This window comes from Montipora capricornis, chromosome 1 (genome assembly GCF_036669925.1).
Source record: "Montipora capricornis isolate CH-2021 chromosome 1, ASM3666992v2, whole genome shotgun sequence".
Taxonomy (NCBI): Eukaryota; Metazoa; Cnidaria; class Anthozoa; order Scleractinia; family Acroporidae; genus Montipora; species Montipora capricornis.
The window spans coordinates 26,918,032-26,928,031 of NC_090883.1; the positions used below are offsets into that span (position 1 = coordinate 26,918,032).

The 10,000-nt window shown below is 39.9% G+C and overlaps 1 protein-coding gene across 1 annotated transcript in view; it reads right to left on the reverse strand.

Annotated features, from left to right (window-relative positions):
- Positions 1 to 10,000, reverse strand: part of LOC138013740 (uncharacterized) — a 49,407-nt gene that overhangs the window by 37,798 nt on the left and 1,609 nt on the right. Inside the window, exon 3 of the mRNA XM_068860817.1 lies at positions 2,602 to 3,860. Within this exon, the coding sequence (XP_068716918.1) occupies positions 2,602 to 3,835 (1,234 nt within the window). The 5' untranslated portion in view covers positions 3,836 to 3,860. The remainder of the gene's footprint in view (positions 1 to 2,601; positions 3,861 to 10,000) is intronic.

The window sequence follows — 10,000 nt, forward strand, 5'->3', positions numbered from 1 at the left end:
AGAACATATTGGGGTGAAAAGTGTTTATCTTGTCTACTTTGTTTATTTTTATTGCCACCATGTCCGAAATCTTAAATTTCAGTTGTTTTTGTGCTTGCTTTCTTGTTTGCTGGTGATAGTCTTCTGCTGTTTGTGCAATGGACATAAACTTACGAACAACTTTAGAAGGAGGCAGTGTGGCCCAGTGGTTAGGGCGCTTGCCTTGAGATCCGGAGATCCCGGGTTCAAGACCCGCTCTGACCACTCGTTGAATTTGTTTCTGGTTGTCCCTGGTTCAACTTCCCGGCTGCACTTGTAAATAGCCAACTGGTTTGCCTCCGGCCAGTTGGGATTCTTAACAGTTGTAGTTGTTGTGTTCTGTTGTTTCGTTGATTGTGTTTCATTGGCCCTGAAAAGCCCCTATGGGGAGCGGTCAATTAAGTATGTATTGTATTGTATTGTATAAGTCGAACGCTTACTTCTGAATAGTTGTCATTCTCCCATTTACTTGTGATTTCACGTCCTCTATGTGCTGTTCTTTGGTGTGCTAAGACTAAGAGGGTCGTAGAGTTTACTCTTTGGGATAACAGTGTTTCTGTCAGGTGTTTGCAGTTTTCGGAGCAACTTTTCGGAGTTTTCGGAGCAACTTCAACCGCGCACCGGTGGCTCAGTTGGTTGAGCACCGGGCTGTCACGCGTGAAGGTCAAGAGTTCAACTCCCGCCGGACCAACACTCAGGGTTTTTTAAATAACTGAGGAGAAAGTGCTGCCTTTGTAATTACATCTGCAGATGGTTAGACTCTCTAGTCTTCTCGGATAAGGACGATAAGCCGGAGGTCCCGTCTCATAACCCTTCTATGTTCATAATCCTGTGGGACGTAAAGGAACCCACACACTTGTCGCAAAGAGTAAGGCATGTAGTTCCCGGTGTTGTGGTCTGTCTTCTGTGGTGTATCATGGTTGGGAAGGTAAATGCTCGGAGATATTAGCTACACAAAGCTACTCTAAAATCCGAGGGTAAAGAAAGATATATGATATGATATGATATACCCCGCCACAGCTAACCACTATTGTTTCCCCAATGCGGCATCTTTTGAAGAACGAGACTTTTATACAATAGAGCCTATTCTTATTCAATGAAATGCAAATAAGTGGCGGGGTACTCTGAAGATTAGCCCAGTTTTCCTTGGTGGTATGTCCATTTCTTTCTTTGCAATGTCTTTAGTTGTGACAGAGATAGGTTGCCTTCCGTTTCTCTCGAATCACTTCATTGCTTCATTGTAAAATTGATCTTCGATAAACATGGTTAGTTGTGATGTATTTCGCTTGTGCTTTTGCTTAAAGTCATCTAATCTTTGATAAAATATTTTGTGTGATACACACTGCATTTTCGAGCTGTTTTCTTCCAACAAAATTTGCGAAGTCTAAATGTGAATAAATTGAAGTTTGGACCGAGAGTGGCCTGGGATGAATAATAAAATATTTGGACAGAGAGTGGCCTGGGATGAATATTGAAATATTTAATTATAAATTATCATGGTAAGTTTGCATTATCTGCTTGTACGGTCAAGTGGATAAGAGAGTGGACAACAGATCCAGAGGTAGGGAGTTCAAGTTCAAGTTTGGGTGAGTAAAAAAGAAAGTCTTGAGTATACTGTGTAAAGTCTGTCATAGAGGGAGTGGGCATAAGGGTATGCAAGGAGGGGGGCCACCTGGAAAATAAGGGGGAATAAAAGTGTGAAAGAAAGGGGGGTTGAGTAGAGGTGATGGGGAAGATGAGGGAGGGGTAGGAAAGTCGAAGAAAGAAATAACATGTTCTTTTTTAGATCCCCTAAAAACCACGCCCCTGTTTTTTAACTACAACCCAAAAAAAGGAAACTCCCTTTTTCACACAGTTGATAAAAATAAACCAGTACAATTAAAATTGTACCAGTTCAATATATTCTGTACCAGTTCAGAATAAATTGTACCAAAGGAACAAATTGTACTACAACATATATACCACACAAGTTGAATAATCAACTGAACAGCCACCTTGTTTATTGATAAAATTTGCTCCTTGGTAACTGAAGCAAAGCAGGAAGCATTTTAGTTTTCTCTGTTTGCACTGAGTTGAATACATGTGAAGTAGTACATGCTACCCACTCCCAAGCCACAATCCTGGACAAAATTGTTGAGACACTTTTCTGTCTATGTAAACAATTTCTTTATACTACATGTACTTTTGAATCCCCCTTTCCCCCAATACAATGTTGAGGGATAACCATGTCTGTTGAGCTTCTTCAAAAACAACATTGTCTTTGGTGGGGTAGGGGGAGGGGGAGAGATGCACACTTTTGCAGCTGTCATTGTCAACACTTGAGAAGAGTCTCAACGAGTTTTGTCGAGAATTGTAGGCAATCACAACAAGCAGAAAGCACTACTTACTTTTGTGGTATACATGTAATACTTGTCTAATAATAAAATAAAATTATTTGTATTTATATTGTTGGCACCTCCTCTTTTCCCTCTTCATCCCAGGCCAGAAAGCAAAGAGTTGGTAGGGTTAGCAGGGCTTGTGCTAAATCATAACCAAAAATTAGGACAAACAGTTGTAAAACCAAAACACAAATAAGTACAATACCATGAACCATTTTCCACAGTTTCTCCACGAGATTTCCACACTGTTCCTTCCAACAGAACTTTTCTTTATAAGATTCTCTTAGTGAGGTCATCTCACGAAGCCGCTTTTTATGTTTTGCTCTGACACCTTCAATTTTTTTTGCCCATTTAGCAGGGTCATTTGAGCACACTATGCATGTGTCTCCAAAGTCAATCTCTTCTAATGCTCTTGCAAATCCTGAATTACTTCCCACAAGAATTGGTAAACCAGCTGATAAACCTTCAAGGGCTACAAGGCCAAATCCCTCTGATTTTGAAGGCATGATAACAAGGTCAACTTCACAAAAGAGATCCTTCATTCCTGCACGGCTCTGTACAAACTTTCGCACTGTCAGCTGCTCTTCAGTAATTCCACAGTTGAGAAGTCTTCTCCTGACCTCATCCTGCTTCCCAACAGGGGCACCCACAAACAGAAGATAATACCGTTTCCCTTTCAGGCGTTGATCAACAAATGCCTTAACAGCAATGTCATATCCCTTCAGCTCAAAGTCCTCCTCATCTCCACGCCCACACAACAACACCTTGAACTCATCGTCACTCTCAACTTTGGCCTGTTGCACTAAATCCCCAAATTCCCTATTAAACAGACCAGGAACTATTTCAAAAATATCCCTATCTTTCTTACTCCCCTTCAGATAGGAAGAGTAAGCCTTTTCAAGTCTTGGTCCAACTGGAACAACAAGATCAGCTTCTTTGCAAAGTTCAACCTCATCCCAGTGCTTCTGTTCACCTCTTGAAGTAGGATTATCATAACCCTTATATTTGCTGAGGTCTTCTGGAGCAGTATGCACCATATGTACCCACTTACAATTTTGGAATTGTGCAGAACGTTTTATGACTTGAACTTGCCGTCCAAGTTTCACACCATGGCCAATAACAACATCCATTCTGTGATCTTCAGGTGGGAAGCACAAACAGTCGAGAGGTTCACGGAAGCCTGGGCGTTCCCGTGCATCAAGAACATTGATTTCAAGATCTTTGGCTGCCTTTCTGTCTTCATCTTTACAAGCACCCTCTGGGACCAACATAGAAACGCTGACATTTGGATGTTGGGACAGATGAATTGCAAGCTCTCTGTTTAATGTTGACAACCCACCCGCCAATGAATTCCATTCGCTCCCCAAAAGAGTAATGTTCAGTGCTTCCTTCCTTTGGGCAAAAATCTTCTCTGCTTCAACAGATACTTCTTGTGACATGACTTCAATTCCAATTGACAGACACCTGAAATGGTAATATACAGTAACACTCAGAGTATTTATTAACAGCGATTACCATGATAATTATTTTACAGCGAAATACTCACCCCAATAGAGTATACGGTAATTTTGGCAAAAGTTACGTGTACAGGTAGGAGGTGGGTGCTTAGTGGAAAATAGGCAATGGACAAGTGATGTTTACAATGTACTTTCTGGACTGCACAACATAAGCATAAGCTTTCTACATGTAGATGAGTGCTTTTATTACTCCTAGAGGAAATGTTGTGAAATTGCTTCAATGAAAAAAAAGCAAAGAATGGAACAAACAATAATTATTTTCATCACAACTTTTTGTCATTATCCAAACACTGGTTTATTGTAAATAAGGTATTGACCAATGGTGCTAACTTGATATTAATGAGCTAGGAAAGTCATGCAAGTAACACAATGTAAAAAATGTACAGTAGGTATCTTACTGAAGCAGCTTCAGTGCCAGAATTAATACACAAAGCCTTTCTTCTTCAATTTCAAAATTACATGGGCTTATCCTGACCTACAGTACCGCCTAGAAGTATTGACCCCTAGGGACGAGGCAATACCTCGTCTTTGCCGCAGGTAGTGGACGCGCGGCACCGAGGTATGCAAATTTTTTCCCTCGGTAAAACCGAGGTGCACTTTGCCGCGGGAGAAAAGACGAGGCTTGCCGCGGGAAAGAACAATGATCTGTTGCTCTTGTAAAATAAGCGGAAGACTGTCAAATTTTGTATCTCATGGTGTGAAGAATCGATTCTTAATGCAAGATATTGTAATCAAAATGAGAAAGTGTGCCATTTACGTAAGGACTCAAATTTTATAATCTTTACATAATGTAAAACTGAAGACTTCTTTAAAGATACAGTGTAAGCGACAGCTTGATTATCCAGCCAACGCAACACTCGTTGTTCTCCAGGTTGTAATACTGTATGTGTGCGTGAGAAATTATTTGTTTGGTTTTGAAAAAGGTTCAATTGTATCTCTTTTCGTCTAAGCCTGACTTTATTTTATTTGGAGACCTGAAATTCAAACTTGTGCGATTGTCATCGTTTTATCATCGCCATTTTAGTTAAAAGCAGGTATTCCTTCCACATACATTGTATTATTGTTAAACTTGTCAAATTTCAATTTTAATCGCAACATTCTTCCGAGGCATCGGAGCCTTTGTCGGTACTATTTTGAGACCAAACGTACCGACGAATAATTTAAGAATGGTTTCTTTTTTCATCGCTTTTCATCAGCAATAAATTGTTATATCATAGCAATTGCAGCAAAATACATTTTTGCGTTGTTTTATCAGTCGTGCAATAGTCTATTTGAATTCCATAAATATTTTTTAATTGCAGCATGTTGATTACGCATGGAAAACAAATTTAAGAATAGACTGTAGTTAGTGGAGAAAATAATTCTCTTACTTATCTGAACGCTCATCGTTTACATACGAATTTTAACAAATGCAAAACCAGCAAGCGAAACAAACTTTAGAATGTTCGAACCATCTTTGCTCCAGTGCTCACGTTGCGCTTTCACGTGCAACTCTTTTCGCAGCGGGCGTCCACTCGTGATAAATTTGCATAACCACGCCGATATGCACCAATGATTACCCAGAGCACGAAAACGATCTTTTCAGTTTAGATCAAATAATTTTCGACTATTTCAGGGGTTTGATATCCTGGGTTCTTTCCTTGGAGTGTTTTTTTTTTCGTGTGATTTGTTACACTAAACAACCTTAGAAAGTAATACTGCAGTAGGAAACCACAAGAAGTCGTAACTTGGTCACGCAAGGTTTTCGAGCCGTTCACCCTGAACATGTAAGCTATCAGTTTGTAGATATTGGTTGAGGTCACACTTAGCAGTTTACTAGGGTAAAAATCCTTAACTATGGTATAAAAATGGTAAGCAAAGTTTACTATGGTAAAACGCATAAGCTGACTTTTACATTTCCCAGACGTTTCCTTGTCACCAGAGTGCTACTCAAATGCCGAGTTGATGACACACAGGAATTTTTCGAGTTCCGTCGCCTGAGTCTTAACTCAACAACTTAATATATTTCGTGTCTGCGCCATGGATCGTGAACGTGTTGTAGCTTCGATTGTGGTTGCAATCCGTAAAGCTCAGAGATTTAGATTTCTGGCTCTTTACCTTGTTTTTGAAAGGAGGCAATTTGATCTCACCAATGCTCTTCTCACGACCAGAATTAAGAGATTACAAAAGCGAAGAAGAAGGAGAGGAGCTTTAGCAAGACGGAGGAGAGTGGCGGGGGTATATCCGAGACCACAAGGATGGTTTGAAGAAATGTATGAAAATCCCGTCATGTTTTCGTTATTCGTTAAAAGATTGTGAGGGAAGGAGATAGAAAGCGCATGTATATAGAGGGCACACGCAAATTCAGCAAAGTCACGAAATGCTTCTCAAAATCATGACAAGATCTCACCTAAATAAACAAAGTTTAGATAAACGCTAGATAAACCATGCTTTTTCAGATGGTTTTACTATAGTAAACTTTGCTTTCATCAGACCGCCGTTGCTAACGCAACAGACTAGAATTGCGTTTACCATGGTAAAGTGAGAAAAGCCGGTCACATTGAAAAACCCATTTACCATGGTAAACTTTCGTTTACTATGGTAAAAAAAGCTCAAGTGTGACCTCAACCATTGTCAAAACCCTCTCCTGTTTGCAGGATATCGAAATAATAAATGAATAAATGTATGTTCCGTGCGCTGAGCTGCAAAAAACAAGCGGACATATTCTTCCATAAACTTAAATGTATAAAATGACGGCGAAGTCCACGCAAGTGGGACAAGCGTCGAACCTTCGAATGAATAGTCCACCATAAGTCTTCGAAATAATCACTGCAATCAAAATACAAATGCATGTCGCAAAGAAGGTTTCAAATGTGGTCGGAATCTAGCTACAGTACGGATATTCTTTTCGCATGTAAAAGGAAAGGAAACCAAGGTGCATGATTAGCGGCTATAACCCTCTTTGCTGTTCGCAATTTTCAGCCGAAAATTGTTCGGTTTCTGTTGTTCGGTGGGATCTCAACATTACAATCTACAATAGCTTATCGAAACACAAAGTCAACGGAACCCCACTCTACCGCGGAATTTTAATTACCGAGAGTTTACCTCGGTTGACTTTCCCGCGGCAACTTTGGAGCCTAGCCGTAAATTTCCCTCGGCAGAAAAGCGGCCTACCGCGGGAATACCGAGGGAAAGTCGCGACAGGGTGACGCGGCAATGACGCGGTAAAGGGGTCAATACTTCCAGGCGGTACTGTACATGTAGTGCACAGGTGCAAGGACTATCACTGCAGAACCCTGGACTCGAATATTAAACACACAACTTCAACTTCTATTTTTGGCCTTCATGAAAGACTTACCAGACTGTACATTTGTATAAAGTCAAAAGTACGACTCTTTGCTGATGACATGTAGTTCTTAATTTTAAATATCTAGTTCTTTAATCTATGGACGATTGTGTTCAATTACAGAAAGACCTACAGTACATAGCCTGGAGATGTGGGAGAAAGATTGGAAGATGGAATTTAATATTGCCAGATGTAATGTCCTTGGCTATAAGAATTACATGTACAAGACGACGTGTGCCCATTATCTTCAACTACACACTTCATGGCTGCTACCTTGATGGAATTGCGTCTACCAAGTACAGGTGTATCTGGGAGTGTATCTTTCCACAGATCTTAGATGGAATGCGCATGTGAGGTATATCACAAACAAGGCAAACAAATTGCTGGGTATTCTCAAGCAAAATCTAAAACACTGCACCACATCAACGAAGGAGATTGGCATATAAATCATTATCTCTTATCCAGCGTATCGTTAAATACTGCTCTTCTGTCTGGGACTGTTACACTGCTAAAAGCAAAAGGCAAGTGGAAATGGTTCAGAGGAGGGCAGCTCGTTGGGTTCTTTCTCGTTACAATCGTCAGGATAGCGTGACTGATATGCCAAATGAACTGGGCTGGAAATCAATGCAATCCAGGGCCCGGTTGTTCAAAAGCCGATTAACACTAATCCCAGATTAAAAATTAACCAAGGAGTTTTATTTCTCTTCTCCTAAATGCTGTTCAACGCTGATATTTGGCAAAACTTCACATTAGAAGAAGTCAATCTTGAAAAACAAAAGTAAACGAGAGAAATTTTCACCAAAAAGTTGAAAACATGAAACAAAAGTTTACACTAATCCTGGATTAAGTTAATCGGTTTTCGAACAACCGGGCCCAGTAGAATAATTCCCTGCTTGTCTATGCTTTATAAATTTAGAAACAATAATTTAGCAAATGTAGATAATGTTAATCTCCACCCAATTACCTACATGTATTCCTGCTATGCATTCTTCTGTGCATGCATATATGACTCTAAATGCAAAGTGTGATTTTTAATAAGTATTCCTTTTTTCCAAGAACCATACAGGAATGGAACAAGCTACATGTACCAAAGGAAGTAGCGTTGAAAGAATCACTTAAATCTTTCAAGAGTGAAATATCCACAATTAATTAGCGCCATTTGTGTATATAATACCATTATTAACATGTATGATGTTTTTAAAGTTTAATGCAGTCCTTTATATTCAGTATTGAATGTAGGACTTAAATGGCAAATAAATAAATAAATAAATAAATAAATAACACACACAGCTGTACAATGTATGTTTTTTATGCTGAGCACAAGAGGAAATTAGACCTGCAAACCCTGAGTGGTACATGTAGAGTGGTTGTTGCAAGGGGAGGCAGTATGATGGGTTGTTTGTGGGATGGACTTGTAATCCAGGCTTCCTGGCTGCAGCCCCCCTCGGACCACTAGTTGAAGTTGTTTTGGGTAGTCCCTGTTTAGTTTTGCAGCTGCAGGCCTTGTACATGTAAATAGCCAACTGATGTGTCTCCTGCTAGTTGGAATTCTTCAATAGGTAAGTATTGTAATAATTATTGTGTAATATTTCATTGGTCCTGAAAAGCCCCTGAGGAGAGCAGGCAGTTAAGAGCTGGAAACTAGGTACTCTACACAGGAGGCTTTTGGGTGAATTTTAGATGTTTCTTTCCACCAGGGTTGACTTTTGAGTGATTTTTAAAATTATCTAATAGCTATGCAAAAACCTGGACCGAAGTCCAAAGAAAAAGCAAAGGGGAGGGGGGGGGGGGGGGGAGAAGACAGAGCAAGAACCTGCCTGCAATCAACCCCAAAAGATCTTCGAAAACTCATATTCACCAACGGATGGGGAAAATACTGTTCCTGATTGGCTGATTAAGTGTCACAAAAATATGTCTGCCAGTCAAAATTTAATGCTCCCTTTGTGAAAGTATCAAGAGAAAACATAGCAGAAAGAATAACTTCGTTGCATGAGCTTGGATTTTTCTGGTGTTCTTAAAACAAGGGCAGAAAGACCATGTAAAAAAAGGCAATAATTGATTTTTTTGGTGGTCCTTTCCATGGTATTTGGCAGGAGCTTCATACCGGTATTTCAGCTATCTCTAAAAATAAAGGAGAAGATGACCAGTGAAATGTGTTTTGCATTAATAATCACACCTTTGAGAAGTATCATTGATGATCAGATTAAAGAGGCTGAAGGTTAGGGGTAACGGGCAACCTTTTTGGTGGCTGCTAAGCTGGAAGATGCATCCATTGGGAAGACAAGTTCCAGAAAGTTCACATCAGCAGAAGTTGCACTGAACAAGGCATTTTTCAAGGTGGCTAAAAGGACATTCTAGTAACTTCCACAAAAGATTGTTGGATATCATTGTTGATGAAGCACACAGTAGAAACATGGACAGACAAATGGTAATACATGTAGTAAGTTGACATGTTAGCTCCATCATGAAAATATTTCCCCAATGAAATACGAATTGTGTTTCTGCCAATGTTTGCACAAGGAATGCTATGATTGGTTGCTAGTTCACATGAAACCTGTGCTAGTCACACATGATTGGAAATGGGACTTTCAAAGATCTTGTGGGGTTGATTGCAGGCCGTTTCACGATTGTTCTCCTCACCCCCCTAACTCTCTCTAACCTTTTGCATGGCCATTACATTCAAACAATCACTCGAAAGTCATTACCCCAGTAGAAAGAATTAAGTGTCTAAAATTCACCAAAGCTCCTGCTATGCAGGCTCT